Raw genomic sequence first — 25,931 nt, forward strand, 5'->3', positions numbered from 1 at the left:
TAAGGGTAGTTGACATAACTGCAGCCATATCCTGCAGAGCAAAAGAATTAGACGCACTTTAAGTACTTGGCGTTGCTTGTGTGGGCGTTAAAGGTTGTGACACTTGGGGAGAATTAGATGGCATATCCTGATTCTCTTCAGACCGAGAATCATCCTTAGGCACACTTTCTTTACCTAAAATATGCTTTTTACATTGTAAGGCCCTTTCAGTACAAGAGGTACACAAAGAAGGGGTTCCACAATGGCTTCTAAACACACAGAACAATTTGTTTCCTCAATGTCAGACATGTTGAACAGACTAGTACTAGCCACACTAGTCGTAAATCACCTCATATTCAAAACAACTTTTAGAAAGAAAAAAAAAGTACTGTGCCTTTAAGAAATAAAAAGCGCAACAATTTTTCTCAAACTGCCTAAAACGATTAAAAATGCTAAAACAATCAAATATAATAATTTAATTGGCCCAAAAATTATTGCACCCTATAGGCAAATTATGAATTTACCCTCTAAAAAGCATTTTAATCACAAAATATATTTTAATGGAAAAAAAAACCCCTGCACCTCAGAGCAGGAGGTTAATATCCCACAAGTAAGGATGAAATCCGTGGATTCGTCGGATCTTGTAGAAGAAATGCCCGGAGAGAAGAGGCGGCCTTCAAGGGCTTAGAAATTTGCATATGAACCTCCTAGGTTTAGCTTTCAACTAAGAATACCAAGAGAACAAAGCAAAATTGGTGATAACAGTAAATTGGAAACATTTTTAAAATTACATTCTCTATCTGAATCATGAAAGTTTATTTTGGACTAGACTGTCCCTTTAAGGGCCTTTATCCTATCCTGGATTTCCTCAAGGGGAGTGTCTGTCCGAATAGAGTCAGACAATGCATCAAACCAGTATGCTGCCACAATAGTGACAGTAGCAATACAAACCACGGGTTGCCATTGTAAACCCTGGTGTACATACATTTTCTTGAGTAACCCCTCTAATTTCTTGTCTATAGGATCCTTAAAGGAACAACTATCCTCTAAAGGAATAGTAGTTCTCTTGGCTAGCGTGGAAATTGCCCCTTCCACTTTCGGTACCGTCTGCCAAGATTCCTTTATAGAATCTGCTACAGGAAACATCTTTTTAAATACAGGGGATGGAGAAAAAGGGATACCCCGTCTGTCCCATTCCTTAGCAATAATCTCAGTAGCTCGATCTGGTACAGGAAAAACTTCCACCATGGAAGGTACATCAAAATATTTATTTAGCTTACTGGATTTTTAGAATTGACAACGACCATGGTGTCGCTGTTGTCCAGTGTAGCTAAAACCTCCATGAGTAATAGAGGGAGGTGTTCTAGCTTAAACCTGAAGGATACAACTTCAGTATCAGCAGGAGGAATTACACTGAGTCTGAGATTTCACCCTCAGATGCTACCGAAGTATCCTCCTCCTCAGGCTTCTGGGAGGGGGCATTTGAGATAGCAACAACTGTGTCAGTAACCTCACTCACTGATTGTTTACTTTTCCTCTTGCGGTTTCCCTGCAGCATGGGAAAAGCAGACAACGCATCAGAAACCGCAGAGGACATGAGGGAAGCGATGTCTTCCTAGGTAACTCCAGATGGAGTAGAGGATGAAGCGCAGGGCACTGGTTGTATGGACGGTAAGTTTTGGGACACTTGAGGAGAAAGCTGCGGCATATATTGAACATTGTCAGAAGGCTCCTGAACAGCATCCGCCCCAGACAATGTTGGCTCAAAAAAGTCTATCCCTGAACTGTAAAGTTCTCTCAACACATGAGGAACAGAAAGGGATTGGTGGTTCCACATTAGCATCAAAACAAAGTACATGTAATGTCTTGCAGGGCCTCTTGGTCCATCTATTCAAAGTTCGAGCAAATTAAAATTGGATAAACCTATAACTTAACTTGAAATTTACTAACAAAAAAAAAACAACAACACGTTACTGTGTCTTTAAATGTTAAATGTAACTTTTTATTTTGCTTTACAAGAAAAATGTAGAATTTTTACAACAAACAGCAGATAATCTCCACACCTCAGCTAAGTTTTGCTGAGGTGCCTATCTGCCACCGGATCGTATATATTTCACAGATAGTAGACGTCGGGACTCAATCTAATACTCTTTAATAACGTAGCTGAGGCTGTTCTGCTGCGTCACCATAATGTAGCAGAGAAATAGTTTTAAACCGCTTGTCACCACTCTTCGTAACACCGGAAATGAAGGGAGACAAAAAGCGCACAAACATTGCTGCGTAGTTAGCTCCGCCCATCGTGGGCGTATCAAAATTAAACCTCCCGGTCGGCAAATGACTGTAAAATAAAGCCGTCGGGAGTTGTGAAAACGCACCCAACACATCAGCCACATCTCCTCGTCCGCAGTGCCTGCCATAACTGCCCTTATAACGTAATCCTGACTCCCAAGGATAATGTCATCTTTTGTGTCCTTATTATATAATAAAGTGCCAATTATTCTGTGTCCCCAGAAAATAAACTTAGCACTTACCTTTAGAAATCTGCCCTGCAGTAAGGAAGCTCACCAGGTTTGAGAGGTCCTCTCTCTCACATGGACCTGTGGAAAAAAAGATAAAGTCTGAGTAATCTTACTCAGGCTTCGTTTTAAGGCAGCATTTTATATACAAGGGAGGCACAGTGAGAATTATGTCCCACAAGTTCCCATTGCTTGAAAGCCACCACTGCTCTACTGAAGAGACTGATGTGGACTACGGCTACAACCTAGCAGAACAAACACAAGCTTGTGTTTAAAAAAAAAACCAAAAAAACTCTTGATCGAAGATCTTTTTAAATACCTAATTTTACCACTTCCTTGCTCTAACGTAGGCAAAGAGAATGACTGGGGTTAGAGGGAAGGGAGGTGATATTTAACAGCTTTGCTGTGGTGCTCTTTGCCGCCCCCTACTGGGCAGGAGTGATATTCCCAATAGTAATTAGATCAACTGTTGACTCATCGTGTCATTGGAAAGAACGAACGAACAGAGTAACCAACTCTGGCTTTCTATACCATGGGCAGCAATGTGTTAGGAAGTTGTGAGGTAGTTCTTGCTTTGTTTCCTAACTGCTTAAAAGCCACCACTACTCTACTGAAGAGATTGAAGTGGACTCAGCTAAACCCAAATCCTTGCTTGCAGGGAAAAGTACCCGAAAAAGGAATTCATTTCTTCAGACAACAAACGTCACCTCCTCCATTGACAGAGGCAGAGAGAATGACTGGGGATTATGGGAAGGGGAGTGACTCTTAAAAGCTTTGCTGTAGTGCTCTTTGCCTCCTCCTGCTGGCCAGGAGTGATATTCCCACTAGCAATTGAATGACGTCGTGGACTCTCCATATCTTAGGAAAGCAATATTAATTAAAAAGTTTTAATTTCAGAATAAGTTTGGAATTCTGGATTTGGGGATTTGTACCTGTATTTGGATTAGATTATGCAGCTGCCATAGTACAGGGTATCTCCATAGGAGCTATTATAATGCATGTTAGATCATGTTATGAATATTATCCTTACCTTTCCTTATAAGTGTACCCACAAAGTGTATTAGGGGTTAAGACACAATAAATATTATGGAGTCCTATCATGTGGTTGCTCTCAAACAGTCCTAAGCAGTAGATTTTACTAATCCTGAGTAAACAGAATGTCATGTTTTATCACAGCATCATATAAGCGGAGAAGCTAACATTACACGTCACTCCCCTACATCTCTAGTTACCCTCTAACTTGTCTTTGTCCAATGCCAAGACTTGCTTGCACTCCTTTAGTGCCTCTTTGAAGCCGGTCATCTCCATAGCTTCACTCACAAATTCCCCAGAGTTGTATTCTGCAACAGCATCTCTGAAAAATCAAACACGGCATAATCACACATGTTACAGGCAGGTAACAATCACACAGATCTACAGTTACACATAACATACAGTAACACACAGCTCATTAGACGTAAGACTATAGGCAGGTAACAATCACACAGATCTACAGTTACACACAACAACATACAGTAACACACACAGCTCATTAGACGTAAGGCTACAGGCAGGTAACAATCACACAGATCTACAGTTACACACAACAACATACAGCTCATTAAACGTAGGACTACAGGCAGGTAACAATCACACAGATCTACAGTTACACATAACATACAGTAACACACAGCTCATTAAACGTAGGACTACAGGCAGGTAACAATCACACAGATCTACAGTTACACATAACATACAGTAACACACAGCTCATTAGACGTAGGACTAAAAGCAGGTAACAATCACACAGATCTTCAGTTACACACAACATACAGTAACACACACAGCTCATTAGACGTAGGACTACAGGCAGGTAACAATCACACAGATCTACAGTTACACAATATACAGTAACACACACCTCATTCAACGTAGGACTACAGGCAGGTAACAAACACACAGATCTTCAGTTACACACAACAACATACAGTAACACACAGCTCATTAGACGTAGGACTATAAGCAGGTAACAATCACACAGATCTTCAGTTACACACAACATACAGTAACACACAGCTCAGTTGATGTAGGACTACAGGCAGGTAACAATCACACAGATCTTAAGTTACACACAACAACATACAGTAAGAGTTGAAAGGAAACCAATGGCACTACTAAATCAGAAAGACCTATTTACCTACTAATACGCCACTTACTTGGCAAGGTGCGGGTGCTGTGTATAATAACTTGATTGCAATACGAGAGAGAAAGTATACACTTATAGCACTCCTAGGTCAGTGGATCAATACATTCTAAGTCAATATCACTAATTATTCCCTAGGGAATAAATGAAATGGGGAGAAAACCTGATATGATAGGAATATTAAAATATAACTTATTGGGTTCAAATAAAATAGGAAAACATTTAAAACCACACTTAGGTACCGACTGTATGAAATGGATCTAACCAATTATTGTGGTAATTATTTGTTAAAGCCACCACTTTAAGACACTTATGTGATTTGGTGTCAGTTTGAGTAAAAAACAGAATTTATGTTTACCTGATAAATTTCTTTCTCCTATGGTGTATCCGGTCCACGGCTTCATCCTTACTTGTGGGATATTCTCAATCCCTACAGGAAGTGGCAAAGAGAGCACACAGCAGAGCTGTCCATATAGCTCCCCTCAGGCTCCGCCCCCCCAGTCATTCGACCGACGGTTAGGAGAAAAAGGAGAACCATAGGGTGCAGTGGTGACTGTAGTTTAGAAAAATAAATTTAAGCCTGACTAAAATGCCAGGGTGGGCCGTGGACCGGATACACCGTAGGAGAAAGAAATTTATCAGGTAAACATAAATTCTGTTTTCTCCTACATTGGTGTATCCGGTCCACGGCTTCATCCTTACTTGTGGGAACAAATACCAAAGCTTTAGGACACGGATGAAGGGAGGGAACAAGTCAGGTAACCTAAACGGAAGGCACCACTGCTTGTAAAACCTTTCTCCCAAAAATAGCCTCCGAAGAAGCAAAAGTATCGAATTTGTAAAATTTGGCAAATGTATGCAGAGAAGACCAAGTCGCTGCCCTACAGATCTGTTCAACAGAAGCCTCATTCTTGAAAGCCCATGTGGAAGCCACAGCTCTAGTAGAGTGAGCTGTAATTCGTTCAGGGGGCTGCCTTCCAGCAGTCTCATAAGCCAACCGGATGATGCTTTTCAGCCAGAAGGACAGAGAGGTCGCAGTCGCCTTTTGACCTCTCCTCTTGCCAGAATAGACGACAAACAAGGACGATGTTTGTCTGAAGTCTTTAGTTGCTTTTAGATAGAACTTTAAAGCTCAAACCACATCAAGATTGTGCAACAGACGTTCCTTGTTAGAAACTGGGTTAGGACACAGAGAAGGAACAACTATCTCCTGGTTAATATTCTTATTGAAAAGCACTTTTGGAAGAAAACCAGGTTTGGTACGTAAAACAACCTTATCTGCATGGAACACCAGGTAAGGTGAATTACACTGCAAAGCAGACAATTCAGAAACTCTTCTAGCAGAAGAAATAGCTACCAAAAACAAAACTTTCCAAGATAGTAACTTGATATCTATGGAATGTAGAGGTTCAAACGGAACCCCTTGAAGAACCGAAAGAACTAAATTTAGACTCCATGGAGGAGCCACAAGTCTATAGACAGGCTTGATTCTGACTAAAGCCTGTACAAACGCCTGAACATCTGGCATCGCTACCAGACGCTTGTGTAACAAAACAGACAGCGGAAATCTGTCCTTTTAAGGAACTAGCTGACAAACCTTTCTCCAATCCTTCTTGGAGAAAGGCTAGAATCCTTGGAATCCTAATCTTACCCCATGAGTAACCTTTGGATTCACACCAACAAAGATATTTCCTCCATATCTTATGGTAAATTCTCCTGGTGACAGGCTTTCTAGCCTGGATCAGGGTATCTATAACTGATTCCGAAAACCCACGCTTAGCTAGAATCAAGCGTTCAATCTCCAAGCGGTCAGTTGCAGAGAAACTAGGTTTGGATGTTCGAATGGACCTTGAATTAGAAGGTCCTGCCTCAAAGGTAGCTTCCATGGTGGAACCGATGACATATTCACCAGGTCTGCATACCAAGTCCTGCGTGGCCACGCAGGAGCTATCAGAATTACCGAAGCCTTCTCCTGTTTGATCCTGGCTACTAGCCGGGGGAGAAGGAAACGGTGGAAAGACATAAGCTAGATTGAACGACCAAGGCGCTACTAAGGCATCTACCAATGTCGCCTTGGGATCCCTGGACCTGGACCCGTAACGTGGAACTTTGGAGTTCTGACGTGATGCCATCAGATCCAGATCTGGAATGCCCCATAGTTGGGTTAACTGGGCAAAAACCTCCGGGTGAAGTTCCCACTCCCCCGGATGGAAAGTCTGACGACTCAGGTAATCCGCTTCCCAGTTGTCCACTCCTGGGATGTGAATTGCTGATAGATGGCAAGAGTGATCCTCTGCCCATTTGATGATTTTGGATACCTCTCTCATCGCCAGGGAACTCTTTGTTCCCCCCTAATGATTGATGTACGCCACAGTCGTCATGTTGTCCGACTGAAATCTGATGAATTTGGCCTCCGCTAGTTGAGGCCATGCCTGGAGCGCATTGAATATCGCTCTCAATTCCAAAATGTTTATCGGGAGAAGAGATTCTTCCCGAGACCATAGACCCTGAGCCTTCAGGGACTCCCAGACTGCGCCCCAGCCTAGGAGGCTGGCGTCGGTCGTGACAATGATCCACTCCGGTCTGCGGAAACTCATTCCCTGAGACAGGTGATCTAGAGACAACCACCAGAGGATTGAGTCTCTGGTTTTCTGGTCCATTTGAATCTGGGGAGACAAATCTGCATAATCCCCATTCCACTGTTTGAGCATGCACAGTTGCAATGGTCTTAAATGAATTCGAGCAAATGGAACCACGTCCATTGCTGCAACCATGAGTCCTATTACCTCCATGCACTGAGCTATGGAGGGTTGAGGAATGGATTGACAAGTGTTCAGAAGTTTTAACTTCCTGGCCTCTGTCAGAAAGATCTTCATTTCTACTGAGTCTATTATTGTTCCCAGGAAGGGAACCCTTGTGAACGGGGACAGAGAACTTTTTTCTATGTTCACCTTCCACCCGTGGGACCTTAGAAAGGCTAGAACAATGTCTGTATGGGCCTTTGCTTTGTGAAAGGACGACGCTTGTATTAGAATGTCGTCTAGGTAAGGTGCTACTGCAATGCCCCTTGGCCTTAGCACCGCTAGAAGAGACCCTATCACCTTTGTGAAAATTCTGGGAGCAGTGGCCAATCCGAAGGGAAGAGCCACAAACTGGTAATGCTTGTCCAGAAAGGCGAACCTCAGGAACTGATGGTGATCTTTGTGGATAGGAATATGCAGGTACGCATCCTTTAAGTCCACGGTAGTCATATATTGACCCTCCTGGATCATTGGTAAAATTGTCCGAATGGTTTCCATTTTGAATGATGGAACTCTGATGAATTTGTTTAGGATCTTTAAGTCCAGAATTGGCCTGAAAGTTCCTTCCTTTTTGGGAACTACAAACAGGTTTGAGTAAAATCCCAGTCCTTGTTCTGCTGTTGGAACTGGGTGTATTACTCCCATTTTTAAAAGGTCTTCTACGCAATATAAGAATGCCTGTCTGTTTATCTGGTCTAAAGATAAGCGAGACATGTGGAACCTTCCCCTTGGAGGAAGGTCCTTGAATTCTAGAAGATACCCCTGAGAGACAATTTCTAGTGCCCAGGGGTCCGGAACATCTCTCGCCCAGGCCTGAGCAAAGAGAGAAAGTCTGCCCCCTACTAGATCCTGTTCCGGATCGGGGGCTACCCCTTCATGCTGTCTTGGTAGCAGCAGCAGGCTTTTTGGCCTGTTTACCCTTGTTCCAGCCTTGCATTGGTTTCCATGCCGGTTTGGGCTGGGGTGTGTTACCCTCTTGCCTAGTGGCTGTAGAGGTAGAAGTCGGTCCGTTCCTGAAATTGCGAAAGGAACGAAAATTAGACTTGTTTTTAGCTTTGAAAGGTCTATCCTGTGGGAGAGCATGGCCCTTTCCCCCAGTGATATCTGAAATAATTTCTTTCAACTCTGGCCCAAATAGGGTCTTACCCTTGAAAGGAATATTAAGCAATTTTGTTTTGGACGACACATCCGCCGACCACGATTTTAGCCAAAGTGCTCTACGCGCTACTATTGCGAAGCCGGAATTTTTCGCCGCTAATTTAGCTAACTGCATAGCGGCATCTGTAATGAAAGAACTAGCCAACTTGAGGGCGTGAATTCTATCCATGACTTCATCATAAGAAGTCTCCTTCTGGAGGGAGTTTTCTAATTCCTCAAACCAAAAAGCAGCTGCAGTGGTTACAGGAATAATGCAAGAAATTGGTTGTAGAAGAAAACCTTGTTGAACAAAAATTTTCTTAAGTAAACCTTCTAATTTTTTATCCATCGGATCTTAAAAAGCGCAACTGTCTTCTATTGGTATAGTTGTGCGCTTAGCTAGCGTTGAAACTGCCCCCTCTACCTTAGGGACCATCTGCCATGCGTCCCTTCTAGGGTCAACAATTGGGAACATTTTCTTAAATATAGGAGGGGGAACAAAGGGAACACCTGGCTTCTCCCCCTCCTTAGTCACGATATCCGCCACCCTCTTAGGTATTGGAAACGCATCAGTGTGTACTGGGACCGCTAAGAATTTGTCCATTTTACACAAATTTTCTGGGATCACTAAAGGATCACAATCAAGTGTAGCTAGGACCTCCTTAAGTAGGGCGCGGAGGTGTTCTAGCTTAAATTTAAATGCTATGGCATCAGGCTCTGCCTGCTGAGAAACTTTCCCTGTGTCAGAAATTTCTCCCTCAGACAGGCCCTCCCTCACCGCCAAGTCAGATTGATGTGAGGGCACTACAGATAAATTATCCTCTGCGTCAGCTTGCTCATTTTCTGTGTTTAAAACTGAGCAGTCACGCTTCCTAGGAAAAGCTGGCAGTTTAGATAAAAATGCTGAAAGAGAATTATCCATTACTGCCGCTAACTGTTGCATAGTAATCACAATTGGTGCGCTAGATGTACTGGGCAACGCTTGCGCGGGCATAGCTGGTATTGACACAGAAGGAGAGGATAGCGAGCTATCTTCACTACCTTCAGCTAAAGAATCATCTTGGGCTATATTTTTAAGTGTGATTGTATGGTCCTTAAGCTGCTTGGACGCTATGGCACACTTCACACAAATTTAATGGGGGAACCACCTTGGACTTTGAGCATACAGAACATAGGCTATCTGAAGGTTCAGACATGTTTGACAGACATAAACAGAACTTCAATGCAATAAAAAATATTTTTGACAAAAACGTTACTGTCTCTTTAAATAATAAAAGTGCACACTTTATTACTGAAACATCAAAAAACCATCAAATAAACATCCGATTTTAATGAAAATTTCACCAGTGTCTTAATGCTTCGAAAAGATTGCACACAAGTTTTCAGACCAATTAACCCCTTAATGCCCAAACCGGAGCTAATAACAGTTATTAACCGGTTAACACAGCACAGTCCCCTGCCACAGCTTCCACTGTGGCCTTTACCTTCCTTAGGGATTATTTTGGTAGCAAATAAGCCTCTCTGGAGTCCTTTTCTGAGCCTCTGGACTCCCCACGTGAAGCTACATGAACTGCCTAGTCAAAAAACACTGCGCAATTGAGGCGCGAAAATGAGGCCTCCTCCCTCTTCATTCTAGAGTGGAGGGGCCTTTCTGACTAGATTAGGTGTCTAACCAAGTGCCAGGCGCAAATTAAACCCCAAAAGTGTTTTAAAGTTTGAAAAAACACCTTATTTATAGCCAAAAACATGCTAAAAAGCAATCGATTAAGCCCACAATTAGAGTCAACCAGCATAGAGCCCTTAATGTAAGCCATCATTTTTTATACAGAGTCTAAGAAAAATGGCTTACCTATCCCAGAGGGAATTTCTGACAGTCTTCTAGCATTACATGGTCTTGTTAGAAAAATGACTGATCATACCTGAAGCAGTTAAAGGGACAGTCTACACCAGAATTGTTATTGTTTTAAAAGATAGATAATCCCTTTTTTTTACCCATTCCTTAGTTTTGCATAACCAACACAGTTATATTTATATATGTTTTACCTCTATGATTATCTTATATCTAAGCCTCTGCAGACTGCCCCTTTATTTCAGTTCTTTGACAGACTTGCAGTTTAGCCAATCAGTGATGGCTCCCAGGTAACTTCACGTACACGAGCACAGTGTTATCTATATGAAAAACATGAACTAACACCCTCTAGTGGTGAAAAAGCTGTTAAAATGCATTCTTAAGAGGCGGACTTCAAGGTCTAAGAAATTAGCATATGAACCTCCTAGGTTAAGCTTTCAACTAAGAATACCAAGAGAACAAAGACAAATTGGTGATAAAAGTAAATTGGAAAATTGTTTAAAATTACATGCCCTATCTGAATCATGAAAGTATTTTTTGGACTAGACTGTCCCTTTAAGCCTGCAAACTGTTCCCCCCAACTGATGTTTCAACAGTCCTGCGTGGGAACAGCCATGGATTTTAGTTACTGGTGCTAAAATCATATTCCTCTTAGCAGAAATCTTCATCACTTTCTGCTGCAGAGTAAATAGTACAAGCCGGCACTATTTTAAAATAAAACTCTTGATAGAAGAAATAAAAAAATACAACTAACAGCACATACTCTTTACCACCCCCGTGGAGATGCTACTAGTTAGAGCGGCAAAGAGAATGACTGGGGGGGGGGCGGAGCCTGAGGGGAGCTATATGGACAGCTCTGCTGTGTGCTCTCTTTGCCACTTCCTGTAGGGAATGAGAATATCCCACAAGTAAGGATGAAGCCGTGGACCGGATACACCAATGTAGGAGAAATTGCCCTATAGTTATTATTCCACAGTATTATAATGCGCTATCCAGTGCATATAAATTGGTGTCCAATGGAATACCTTGTGCAAAAATATATTATGGCAATTAAGTAGATGACGTTATAACTTATCAGTAGGTATCTCCTAAATATAATTGTATATACAACAAAACAATGACACTGCTTGCAGATATTATCAGAGCTGCTGAAATAGCTGTTGCTTAAAGGACCAGTAAACACAGCAGATTTGCATAATCAACAAATGCAAGATAACAAGACAATACAATAGCATTTACTCTGAATTTCAAATGAGTAGTAGATTCTTTTCTAAAACATTTTAAAGTTATGTATATTTCCACTCCCCCTGTACCATGTGATAGCAATCAGCCAATCACAAATGCATATACGTATAGTCTGAGTTCTTGCACATGCTCAGTAGGAGCTGGTGACTCAAAAAAGTGTAAATATAAAAGACTGCACATTTTTTTTAATGGAAGTAAATTGGAACGTTGTTTAAAATGGCATGCTCTATCTGAATCATGAAAATTTAATAAAGCCTGAGTGTCCCTTTAAACAGAGACTAAATTGTTATAAACTCACTAGAGAGCTCAATATCTCTGATTCATGATAGATTTCTTGTGTGTGTGAATTAAGATGATAATTAGAACTGTGTTAAAATAAACTCACCCGTTTATTGGGGTGTTCAGTGCATTTAATGTACTTTAATTATTCATCAACAGGATGAAGTAGCATTTAATTAAATCACAATGCTAGGTTTCTTGTGGTTATACAAAAACCACTGATATTAGATAAAACTTTAATTAGAGGCTGCAAGAAAATGCGCCATTAGTTACCTCACCTGAACCGTTAATACCTTCTGGCTAAATACGGTAATTAAATACTAACTATGTTGTAGTAAATGATACCTTTGATAAGGTGCTTGCTACTCAGTATTGGCCGTGTGCTGCAGTAACGTAAAGAGTACAATTAATGTTCGTTTATCGTAAAATATGTTAATCACTACACATCATAAATATGAACAACGACTGAGTGATTGGTTCAGTTCCATAACCTGTGAGTCAAATTACAGCCGAAATCATTATTCAGTAGTTGGACTTAGTTTGAATTACAACCTCACAGCTAATTTGATAGGGCACACTCATTCCTTGTTACCGGAATAAAATCCATATAGAATATATTGTTACACACCTCACTCCGTTTGATTACTTGTACGGTAATGGTGTGTTATTCAGTGATGTGTGTTGTCCGGTGCATATCAGATTGGATAACATTACAAAGATTGGTTATATAGCAAAACCAGTGAGTTATAATACCGCCGTTATCTGTATTCAATAATTGTACTTAGTTAAATATTCCACACACATAGTCATTCATTCATACCCAACCACCAGAGCAAGAACTATATAGATTGTATTTATACACGTCTCTGTGTGAAAGACGTTTGTATCCACAGTCATTCAGCTGGAAATTTTGCTGCACTGTGTCAGAGTATAAGTTACTCACTTGGTGTTAATAGTGTACACAAAGCCCATTCATTTATCGTAAATAGGTGTGTAAGGCTCCGTGAAGCCGTATTTCAGTTAAGCTAGAAGTTATTGAATATCATTAAATTGTTAACACAGTTACGATTATTTCTAACCGAGTCCCACACACTATAAGTTTTGAAGCAGGTTTGCTTAGTAGGAGATATCTGCTACATGAATAGTAGGCGTTAGCAAATTGGTTTAGCACAGATTTTATCAAATAGTGAATTAAATAGTTAGACGACTACAGTAAATATCGGTAGCCTAAGGCTATCTAAAAACACACAAGAGCTCCTAGGACTCCTCACCATTGCCCTATCGTCCCTAAGTTTAGGGACGATAGGGCAATGGTGAGGAGTCCTAGGACGATAGGGCAATGGTGAGGAGTCCTAGGACGATAGGGCAATGGTGAGGAGTCCTAGGACGATAGGGCAATGGTGAGGAGTCCTAGGACGATAGGGCAATGGTGAGGAGTCCTAGGACGATAGGGCAATGGTGAGGAGTCCTAGGACGATAGGGCAATGGTGAGGAGTCCTAGGACGATAGGGCAATGGTGAGGAGTCCTAGGACGATAGGGCAATGGTGAGGAGTCCTAGGACGATAGGGCAATGGTGAGGAGTCCTAGGACGATAGGGCAATGGTGAGGAGTCCTAGGACGATAGGGCAATGGTGAGGAGTCCTAGGAGCTCCTGTGTGTTTTTAGATAGCCTTAGGCTACCGATATTTACTGTAGTCATCTAACTATTTAATTCACTATTTGATAAAATCTGTGCTAAACCAATTTGCTAACGCCTACTATTCATGTAGCAGATATCTCCTACTAAGCAAACCTGCTTCAAAACTTATAGTGTGTGGGACTCGGTTAGAAATAATCGTAACTGTGTTAACAATTTAATGATATTCAATAACTTCTAGCTTAACTGAAATACGGCTTCACGGAGCCTTACACACCTATTTACGATAAATGAATGGGCTTTGTGTACACTATTAACACCGAGTGAGTAACTTATACTCTGACACAGTGCAGCAAAATTTCCAGCTGAATGACTGTGGATAACAGAATTTATGCTTGCCTGATAAATTGCTTTCTCCAACGGTGTGTCCGGTCCACGGCGTCATCCTTACTTGTGGGATATTCTCTTCCCCAACAGGAAATGGCAAAGAGCCCAGCAAAGCTGGTCACATGATCCCTCCTAGGCTCCGCCTTCCCCAGTCATTCGACCGACGTAAAGGAGGAATATTTGCATAGGAGAAATCATATGATACCGTGGTGACTGTAGTTAGAGAAAATAATTCATCAGACCTGATTAAAAAACCAGGGCGGGCCGTGGACCGGACACACCGTTGGAGAAAGCAATTTATCAGGCAAGCATAAATTCTGTTTTCTCCAACATAGGTGTGTCCGGTCCACGGCGTCATCCTTACTTGTGGGAACCAATAACAAAGCTTTAGGACACGGATGAAGGGAGGGAGCAAATCAGGTCACCTAAATGGAAGGCACCACGGCTTGCAAAACCTTTCTCCCAAAAATAGCCTCCGAAGAAGCAAAAGTATCAAATTTGTAAAATTTGGCAAAAGTGTGCAGTGAAGACCAAGTCGCTGCCTTACATATCTGGTCAACAGAAGCCTCGTTCTTGAAGGCCCATGTGGAAGCCACAGCCCTAGTGGAATGAGCTGTGATTCTTTCAGGAGGCTGCCGTCCGGCAGTCTCATAAGCCAATCGGATGATGCTTTTAAGCCAAAAAGAAAGAGGTAGAAGTTGCTTTTTGACCTCTCCTTTTACCAGAATAAACAACAAACAAAGAAGATGTTTGTCTGAAATCCTTTGTAGCCTCTAAATAGAATTTTAGAGCACGAACTACATCCAAATTGTGTAACAAACGTTCCTTCTTTGAAACTGGATTCGGACACAAAGAAGGCACAACTATCTCCTGGTTAATATTTTTGTTAGAAACAACTTTCGGAAGAAAACCAGGCTTAGTACGCAAAACCACCTTATCTGCATGGAACACCAGATAAGGAGGAGAACACTGCAGAGCAGATAACTCTGAAACTCTTCTAGCAGAAGAAATTGCAACCAAAAACAAAACTTTCCAAGATAGTAACTTAATATCTACAGAATGTAAGGGTTCAAACGGAACCCCTTGAAGAACTGAAAGAACTAAATTTAGACTCCAAGGAGGAGTCAAAGGTCTGTAAACAGGCTTGATTCTAACCAGAGCCTGAACAAAGGCTTGAACATCTGGCACAGCTGCCAGCTTTTTGTGAAGTAAAACAGATAAAGCAGAGATCTGTCCCTTCAGAGAACTTGCAGATAATCCTTTCTCCAAACCTTCTTGTAGAAAGGATAGAATCTTAGGAATTTTTATCTTGTTCCATGGGAATCCTTTAGATTCACACCAACAGATATATTTTTTCCATATTTTATGGTAAATTTTCCTAGTTACAGGCTTTCTAGCCTGAATAAGAGTATCTATGACAGAATCTGAAAACCCACGCTTTGATAAAATCAAGCGTTCAATCTCCAAGCAGTCAGTTGGAGGGAAACCAGATTCGGATGTTCGAATGGACCTTGAACAAGAAGGTCCTGTCTCAAAGGTAGCTTCCATGGTGGAGCCGATGACATATTCACCAGGTCTGCGTACCAAGTCCTGCGTGGCCACGCAGGAGCTATCAAGATCACCGAAGCCCTCTCCTGATTGATCCTGGCTACCAGCCTGGGAATGAGAGGAAACGGAGGGAATACATAAGCTAGGTTGAAGGTCCAAGGCGTTACTAGTGCATCCACTAGAGTCGCCTTGGGATCCCTGGACCTGGACCCGTAACAAGGAACCTTGAAGTTCTGACGAGAGGCCATCAGATCCATGTCTGGAATGCCCCATAATTGAGTTATTTGGCCAAAGATTTCCGGATGGAGTTCCCACTCCCCCGGATGGAAGGTCTGACGACTCAGAAAATCCGCTTCCCAATTTTCTACTCCTGGGATGTGGATTGCAGACAAGTGGCAGGAGTGATCCTCCGCCCATTGAATTATCTTGGTCACTTCCTCCATCGCCAGGGAACTCCTTGTTCCCCCTGATGGTTGATATACGCAACAGTCGTCATGTTGTCTGATTGAAACCTTATGAATTTGGCCTTTGTTAGAGGAGGCCAAGCTTTGAGAGCATTGAATATCGCTCTCAGTTCCAGAATGTTTATCAGGAGAAGAGATTCTTCCCGAGACCATAGACCCTGAGCTTTCAGGGGTTCCCAGACCGCGCCCCAGCCCACCAGGCTGGCGTCGATCGTGACAATCACCCACTCCGGTCTGCGGAAGCTCATTCCCTGTGACAGGTTGTCCAGGGTCAGCCACCAACGGAGTGAATCTCTGGTCTTTTGATCTACTTGAATCGTCGGAGACAAGTCTGTATAATCCCCATTCCACTGTCTGAGCATGCACAGTTGTAATGGTCTTAGATGAATTCGTGCAAAAGGAACTATGTCCATTGCCGCAACCATCAAACCTATTACTTCCATGCACTGCGCTATGGAAGGAAGAAGAACAGAATGAAGTACTTGACAAGAGCTTAGAAGTTTTGATTTTCTGACCTCTGTCAGAAAAATCTTCATTTCTAAGGAATCTATTATTGTTCCCAAGAAGGGAACTCTTGTTGACGGAGACAGAGAACTTTTTTCTATGTTCACTTTCCACCCGTGAGATCTGAGAAAGGCTAGGACAATGTCCGTATGAGCCTTTGCTTTTGACAGAGACGACGCTTGAATCAGGATGTCGTCCAAGTAAGGTACTACTGCAATGCCCCTTGGTCTTAGCACCGCTAGAAGGGACCCTAGTACCTTTGTGAAAATCCTTGGAGCAGTGGCTAATCCGAATGGAAGTGCCACAAACTGGTAATGCTTGTCCAGAAAGGCGAACCTTAGGAACCGATGATGTTCCTTGTGGATAGGAATATGTAGGTACGCATCCTTTAAATCCACCGTGGTCATGAATTGACCTTCCTGGATGGTAGGAAGAATCGTTCGAATGGTTTCCATTTTTTACGATGGAACCCTGAGAAATTTGTTTAGAATCTTGAGATCTAAAATTGGTCTGAATGTTCCCTCTTTTTTGGGAACTATGAACAGGTTGGAGTAAAACCCCATCCCTTGTTCTCCTAATGGAACTGGATGAATCACTCCCATTCTTAACAGGTCTTCTACACAATGTAAGAATGCCTGTCTTTTTATTTGGTTTGAAGATAATTGAGACCTGTGGAACCTTCCCCTTGGGGGTAGTTCCTTGAATTCCAGGAGATAACCTTGAGAAACTATTTCTAGCGCCCAAGGATCCTGAACATCTCTTGCCCAAGCCTGAGCAAAGAGAGAGAGTCTGCCCCCCACCAGATCCGGTCCCGGATCGGGGGCCAACACTTCATGCTGTTTTGGTAGCAGTGGCAGGTTTCTTGGCCTGCTTACCCTTGTTCCAGCCTTGCATCGGTCTCCAGGCTGGTTTGGTTTGAGAAGTATTACCCTCTTGCTTAGAGGGTGTAGAATTTGAGGCTGGTCCGTTTCTGCGAAAGGGACGAAAATTTGGCTTATTTTTAGCCTTAAAAGACCTATCCTGAGGAAGGGCGTGGCCCTTTCCCCCAGTGATGTCTGAAATAATCTCTTTCAAGTCAGGGCCAAACAGTGTTTTACCCTTGAAAGGGATGTTAAGCAATTTGGTCTTGGAGGACACATCCGCTGACCAAGACTTTAGCCAAAGCGCTCTGCGCGCCACAATAGCAAATCCTGAATTTTTCGCCGCTAATCTAGCTAATTGCAAAGCGGCATCTAAAATAAAAGAGTTAGCCAATTTAAGTGCTTGAACTCTGTCCATAACCTCCTCATACGAAGATTCTTTATTGAGCGACTTTTCTAGTTCTTCGAACCAGAAACACGCTGCTGTAGTGACAGGAACAATGCATGAAATTGGTTGTAGAAGGTAACCTTGCTGAACAAACATCTTTTTAAGCAAACCCTCTAATTTTTTATCCATAGGATCTTTGAAAGCACAACTATCTTCTATAGGGATAGTAGTGCGTTTGTTTAGAGTAGAAACCGCCCCCTCGACCTTGGGGACTGTCTGCCATAAGTCCTTTCTGGGGTCGACCATAGGAAATAATTTCTTAAATATAGGGGGAGGAACAAAAGGTATGCTGGGCCTTTCCCATTCCTTATTTACAATGTCCGCCACCCGCTTGGGTATAGGAAAAGCATCGGGGGGCACCGGGACCTCTAGGAACTTGTCCATCTTACATAATTTCTCTGGAATGACCAAATTGTCACAATCATCCAGAGTAGATAACACCTCCTTAAGCAGTGCACGGAGATGTTCTAATTTAAATTTAAATGTAATAACATCAGGTTCAGCTTGTTGAGAAATTTTTCCTGAATCTGAAATTTCTCCCTCAGACAAAACCTCCCTCCTGGCCCCTTCAGATTAGTGTGAGGGTATGTCAGAACAATTATCATCAGCGTCCTCTTGCTCTTCAGTATCTAAAACCGAGCAATCGCGCTTTCTCTGATAAGTGGGCATTTTGGATAAAATGTTTTTAATAGAATTATCCATTACAGCCGTTAATTGTTGCATAGTAATAAGTATTGGCGCACTAGATGTACTAGGGGCCTCTTGTGTGGGCATGACTGGTGTAGACACAGAAGGGGATGATGCAGTACCATGCTTACTCCCCTCACTTGAGGAATCATCTTGGGCAACATCATCAGTGGCATCATTGTCCCTACTTTGTTTGGACACTATGTCACAATCATCACATATATTTAAATGGGGAGGAACCTTGGCTTTCAAACATATAGAACATCGTTTATCTGATGGTTCAGACATGTTAACAGGCATAAACTTGATAACAAAGCACAAAAAACGTTTTAAAATAAAACCGTTACTGTCACTTTAAATTTTAAACTGAACACACTTTATTACTGAATATGTGAAAAAGTATGAAGGAATTGTTCAAAATTCACCAAAATTTCACCACAGTGTCTTAAAGCCTTAAAAGTATTGCACACCAAATTTGAAAGCTTTAACCCTTAAAATAACGGAACCGGAGCCGTTTTTACAATTAACCCCTATACAGTCCCAGGTATCTGCTTTGCTGAGACCCAACCAAGCCCAGAGGGGAATACGATACCAAATGACGCCTTCAATAAGCTTTTTCAGTGGTTCTTAGCTCCTCACACATGCATCTGCATGCCTTGCTCTCCAAAAACAACTGCGCATTAGTGGCGCGAAAATGAGGCTCTGCCTATGACTAGAAAAGGCCCCCAGTGAAAAAGGTGTCCAATACAGTGCCTGCCGTTTTTTTAAAACAATCCCCAAGATTATAAGAACTATTAAATGTTATAATCCACCAAATATGCTTAGAAAGTAATCGTTTTAGCCCAAAAATATGTCTACCAGTCTTTAAAGCCCTTATGAAGCCCTTTATTCTTGTACTAAACTAAGAAAATGGCTTACCGGTTCCCATAGGGAAAATGACAGCCTTCCAGCATTACAAAGTCTTGTTAGAAATGTGGCCAGTCATACCTCAAGCAGCAAAGTCTGCCCACTGTTTCCCCCAACTGAAGTTACTTCATCTCAACAGTCCTGTGTGGAAACAGCCATCGATTTTAGTAACGGTTGCTAAAATCATCTTCCTCTTACAAACAGAAATCTTCATCTCTTTTCTGTTTCAGAGTAAATAGTACATACCAGCACTATTTTAAAATAACAAACTCTTGATTGAAGGATAAAAACTACATTTCAACACCAAAAAACTCTTAACCATCTCCGTGGAGATGTTGCCTGTGCAACGGCAAAGAGAATGACTGGGGTAGGCGGAGCCTAGGAGGGATCATGTGACCAGCTTTGCTGGGCTCTTTGCCATTTCCTGTTGGGGAAGAGAATATCCCACAAGTAAGGATGACGCCGTGGACCGGACACACCTATGTTGGAGAAAACAGAATTTATGTTTACCTGATAAATTTCTTTCTCCAACGGTGTGTCCGGTCCACGGCGTCATCCTTACTTGTGGGATATTCTCTTCCCCAACAGGAAATGGCAAAGAGCCCAGCAAAGCTGGTCACATGATCCCTCCTAGGCTCCGCCTACCCCAGTCATTCGACCGACGTTAAGGAGGAATATTTGCATAGGAGAAACCATATGGTACCGTGGTGACTGTAGTTAAAGAAAATAAATTATCAGACCTGATTAAAAAACCAGGGCGGGCCGTGGACCGGACACACCGTTGGAGAAAGAAATTTATCAGGTAAACATAAATTCTGTTTTCTCCAACATAGGTGTGTCCGGTCCACGGCGTCATCCTTACTTGTGGGAACCAATACCAAAGCTTTAGGACACGGATGAAGGGAGGGAGCAAATCAGGTCACCTAAATGGAAGGCACCACGGCTTGCAAAACCTTTCTCCCAAAAATAGCCTCAGAAGAAGCAAAAGTATCAAACTTGTAAAATTTGGTAAAAGTGTGCAGTGAAGACCAAGTCGCTGCCCTACATATCTGATCAACAGAAGCCTCGTTCTTGAAGGCCCATGTGGAAGCCACAGCCCTAGTGGAATGAGCTGTGATTCTTTCGGGAGGCTGCCGTCCGGCAGTCTCGTAAGCCAATCTGATGATGCTTTTAATCCAAAAAGAGAGAGAGGTAGAAGTTGCTTTTTGACCTCTCCTTTTACCTGAATAAACAACAAACAAGGAAGATGTTTGTCTAAAATCCTTTGTAGCATCTAAATAGAATTTTAGAGCGCGAACAACATCCAAATTGTGCAACAAACGTTCCTTCTTTGAAACTGGTTTTGGACACAGAGAAGGTACGATAATCTCCTGGTTAATGTTTTTGTTAGAAACAACTTTTGGAAGAAAACCAGGTTTAGTACGTAAAACCACCTTATCTGCATGGAACACCAGATAAGGAGGAGAACACTGCAGAGCAGATAATTCTGAGACTCTTCTAGCAGAAGAAATTGCAACTAAAAACAAAACTTTCCAAGATAATAACTTAATATCAACGGAATGTAAGGGTTCAAACGGAACCCCCTGAAGAACTGAAAGAACTAAATTGAGACTCCAAGGAGGAGTCAAAGGTTTGTAAACAGGCTTGATTCTAACCAGAGCCTGAACAAAGGCTTGAACATCTGGCACAGCTGCCAGCTTTTTGTGAAGTAACACCGACAAGGCAGAAATCTGTCCCTTCAGGGAACTTGCAGATAATCCTTTTTCCAATCCTTCTTGAAGGAAGGATAGAATCCTAGGAATCTTAACCTTGTCCCAAGGGAATCCTTTAGATTCACACCAACAGATATATTTTTTCCAAATTTTGTGGTAAATCTTTCTAGTTACAGGCTTTCTGGCCTGAACAAGAGTATCGATAACAGAATCTGAGAATCCTCGCTTCGATAAAATCAAGCGTTCAATCTCCAAGCAGTCAGCTGGAGTGAAACCAGATTCGGATGTTCGAACGGACCCTGAACAAGAAGGTCTCGTCTCAAAGGTAGCTTCCAAGGTGGAGCCGATGACATATTCACCAGATCTGCATACCAAGTCCTGCGTGGCCACGCAGGAGCTATCAAGATCACCGACGCCCTCTCCTGATTGATCCTGGCTACCAGCCTGGGGATGAGAGGAAATGGCGGGAACACATAAGCTAGTTTGAAGGTCCAAGGTGCTACTAGTGCATCCACTAGTGCCGCCTTGGGATCCCTGGATCTGGCCCCGTAGCAAGGAACTTTGAAGTTCTGACGAGAGGCCATCAGATCCATGTCTGGAATGCCCCACAGGTGAGTGACTTGGGCAAAGATTTCCGGATGGAGTTCCCACTCCCCCGGATGCAATGTCTGACGACTCAGAAAATCCGCTTCCCAATTTTCCACTCCTGGGATGTGGATAGCAGACAGGTGGCAGGAGTGAGACTCCGCCCATAGAATGATTTTGGTCACTTCTTCCATCGCTAGGGAACTCCTTGTTCCCCCCTGATGGTTGATGTACGCAACAGTTGTCATGTTGTCTGATTGAAACCGTATGAACTTGGTCCTCGCTAGCTGAGGCCAGGCCTTGAGAGCATTGAATATCGCTCTCAGTTCCAGAATATTTATCGGTAGAAGAGATTCTTCCCGAGACCAAAGACCCTGAGCTTTCAGGGATCCCCAGACCGCGCCCCAGCCCATCAGACTGGCGTCGGTCGTGACAATGACCCACTCTGGTCTGCGGAATGTCATCCCTTGTGACAGGTTGTCCAGGGACAGCCACCAACGGAGTGAGTCTCTGGTCCTCTGATTTACTTGTATCTTCGGAGACAAGTCTGTATAGTCCCCATTCCACTGACTGAGCATGCACAGTTGTAATGGTCTTAGATGAATGCGCGCAAAAGGAACTATGTCCATTGCCGCTACCATCAACCCGATCACTTCCATGCACTGAGCTATGGAAGGAAGAGGAACGGAATGAAGTATCCGACAAGAGTCTAGAAGTTTTGTTTTTCCGACCTCTGTCAGAAAAATCCTCATTTCTAAGGAGTCTATAATTGTTCCCAAGAAGGGAACCCTTGTTGACGGGGATAGAGAACTCTTTTCCACGTTCACTTTCCATCCGTGAGATCTGAGAAAGGCCAGGACGATGTCCGTGTGAGCCTTTGCTTGAGGAAGGGACGACGCTTGAATCAGAATGTCGTCCAAGTAAGGTACTACCGCAACGCCCCTTGGTCGTAGCACAGCTAGAAGGGACCCTAGTACCTTTGTGAAAATCCTTGGAGCAGTGGCTAATCCGAAAGGAAGCGCCACGAACTGGTAATGTTTGTCCAGGAATGCGAACCTTAGGAACCGATGATGTTCCTTGTGGATAGGAATATGTAGATACGCATCCTTTAAATCCACCGTGGTCATGAATTGACCTTCCTGGATGGAAGGAAGAATAGTTCGAATGGTTTCCATCTTGAACGATGGAACCTTGAGAAACTTGTTTAAGATCTTGAGATCTAAGATTGGTCTGAACGTTCCCTCTTTTTTGGGAACTATGAACAGATTGGAGTAGAACCCCATCCCTTGTTCTCTTAATGGAACTGGATGAATCACTCCCATTTTTAACAGGTCTTCTACACAATGTAAGAACGCCTGTCTTTTTATGTGGTCTGAAGACAACCGAGACCTGTGGAACCTCCCCCTTGGGGGAAGTCCCTTGAATTCCAGAAGATAACCTTGGGAGACTATTTCTAGCGCCCAAGGATCCAGAACATCTCTTGCCCAAGCCTGAGCGAAGAGAGAGAGTCTGCCCCCCACCAGATCCGGTCCCGGATCGGGGGCCAACATTTCATGCTGTCTTGGTAGCAGTGGCAGGTTTCTTGGCCTGCTTTCCCTTGTTCCAGCCTTGCATTGGTCTCCAAGCTGGCTTGGCTTGAGAAGTATTACCCTCTTGCTTAGAGGACGTAGCACTTTGGGCTGGTCCTTTTGTACGAAAGGGACGAAAATTAGGTCTATTTTTTGCCTTGAAAGGCCGATCCTGAGGAAGGGCGTGGCCCTTACCCCCAGTGATATCAGAGATAATCTCTTTCAAGTCAGGGCCAAACAGCGTTTTCCCCTTGAAAGGAATGTTAAGTAGCTTGTTCTTGGAAGACGCATCAGCCGACCAAGATTTCAACCAAAGCGCTCTGCGCGCCACAATAGCAAACCCAGAATTCTTAGCCGCTAACCTAGCCAATTGCAAAGTGGCGTCTAGGGTGAAAGAATTAGCCAATTTGAGAGCATTGATTCTGTCCATAATCTCCTCATAAGGAGGAGAATCACTATCGAGCGTCTTTATCAGCTCATCGAACCAGAAACATGCGGCTGTAGCGACAGGGACAATGCATGAAATTGGTTGTAGAAGGTAACCCTGCTGAACAAACATCTTTTTAAGCAAACCTTCTAATTTTTTATCCATAGGATCTTTGAAAGCACAACTATCCTCTATGGGTATAGTGGTGCGTTTGTTTAAAGTGGAAACCGCTCCCTCGACCTTGGGGACTGTCTGCCATAAGTCCTTTCTGGGGTCGACCATAGGAAACAATTTTTTAAATATGGGGGGAGGGACGAAAGGAATACCGGGCCTTTCCCATTCTTTATTAACAATGTCCGCCACCCGCTTGGGTATAGGAAAAGCTTCTGGGAGCCCCGGCACCTCTAGGAACTTGTCCATTTTACATAGTTTCTCTGGGATGACCAACTTTTCACAATCATCCAGAGTGGATAATACCTCCTTAAGCAGAATGCAGAGATGTTCCAACTTAAATTTAAATGCAATCACATCAGGTTCAGCCTGTTGAGAAATGTTCCCTGAATCAGTAATTTCTCCCTCAGACAAAACCTCCCTGGCCCCATCAGACTGGGTTAGGGGCCATTCAGAGATATTAATATCAGCGTCGTCATGCTCTTCAGTATCTAAAACAGAGCAGCCACGCTTACGCTGACAAGGGTTCATTTTGGCTAAAATGTTTTTGACAGAATTATCCATTACAGCCGTTAATTGTTGCATAGTAAGGAGTATTGGCGCGCTAGATGTACTAGGGGCCTCCTGAGTGGGCAAGACTCGTGTAGACGAAGGAGGGAATGATGCAGTACCATGCTTACTCCCCTCACTTGAGGAATCATCTTGGGCATCATTGTCATTATCACATAAATCACATTTATTTAAATGAATAGGAATTCTGGCTTCCCCACATTCAGAACACAGTCTATCTGGTAGTTCAGACATGTTAAACAGGCATAAACTTGATAACAAAGTACAAAAACGTTTTAAAATAAAACCGTTACTGTCACTTTAAATTTTAAACTGAACACACTTTATTACTGCAATTGCGAAAAAACATGAAGGAATTGTTCAAAATTCACCAAATTTTCAGCCTTAAAAGTATTGCACACCAAATTTGGAAGCTTTAACCCTTAAAATAACGGAACCGGAGCCGTTTTAAACTTTAACCCCTTTACAGTCCCTGGTATCAGCTTTGCTGAGACCCAACCAAGCCCAAAGGGGAATACGATACCAAATGACGCCTTCAGAAAGTCTTTTCTAAGTATCAGAGCTCCTCTCACATGCGACTGCATGCCATGCCTCTCAAAAACAAGTGCGCCACACCGGCGCGAAAATGAGGCTCTGCTTAAGCTTTGGGAAAGCCCCTAAGGAATAAGGTGTCTAATACAGTGCCTGCCGATATTATTATATCAAAAATACCCAGATAAAATGATTCCTCAAGGCTAAATATGTGTTAATAATGAATCGATTTAGCCCAGAAACAGTCTACAGTCTTAATAAGCCCTTGTGAAGCCCTTATTTATGATCGTAATAAACATGGCTTACCGGATCCCATAGGGAAAATGACAGCTTCCAGCATTACATCGTCTTGTTAGAATGTGTCATACCTCAAGCAGCAAGAGACTGCACACTGTTCCCCCAACTGAAGTTAATTGCTCTCAACAGTCCTGTGTGGAACAGCCATGGATTTTAGTTACGGTTGCTAAAATCATTTTCCTCATACAAACAGAAATCTTCATCTCTTTTCTGTTTCTGAGTAAATAGTACATACCAGCACTATTTCAAAATAACAAACTCTTGATTGAATAATAAAAACTACAGTTAAACACTAAAAAACTCTAAGCCATCTCCGTGGAGATGTTGCCTGTACAACGGCAAAGAGAATGACTGGGGTAGGCGGAGCCTAGGAGGGATCATGTGACCAGCTTTGCTGGGCTCTTTGCCATTTCCTGTTGGGGAAGAGAATATCCCACAAGTAAGGATGACGCCGTGGACCGGACACACCTATGTTGGAGAAACAAACGTCTTTCACACAGAGAGACGTGTATAAATACAATCTATATAGTTCTTGCTCTGGTGGTTGGGTATGAATGAATGACTATGTGTGTGGAATATTTAACTAAGTACAATTATTGAATACAGATAACGGCGGTATTATAACTCACTGGTTTTGCTAT

General features: G+C 42.7%; 1 protein-coding gene across 1 annotated transcript in view; it reads right to left on the reverse strand.

The window, feature by feature from the left end:
- The window catches only part of ELAC2 (elaC ribonuclease Z 2), a 246,750-nt gene that overhangs the window by 71,536 nt on the left and 149,283 nt on the right, over nucleotides 1-25,931 (reverse strand). The window contains exon 15 of the mRNA XM_053710440.1: nucleotides 3,728-3,849. Coding sequence (XP_053566415.1) covers nucleotides 3,728-3,849 — 122 coding nt within the window. The remainder of the gene's footprint in view (nucleotides 1-3,727; nucleotides 3,850-25,931) is intronic.

The sequence above is a fragment of the Bombina bombina genome, chromosome 1, assembly GCF_027579735.1.
Source record: "Bombina bombina isolate aBomBom1 chromosome 1, aBomBom1.pri, whole genome shotgun sequence".
NCBI lineage: Eukaryota > Metazoa > Chordata > Amphibia > Anura > Bombinatoridae > Bombina > Bombina bombina.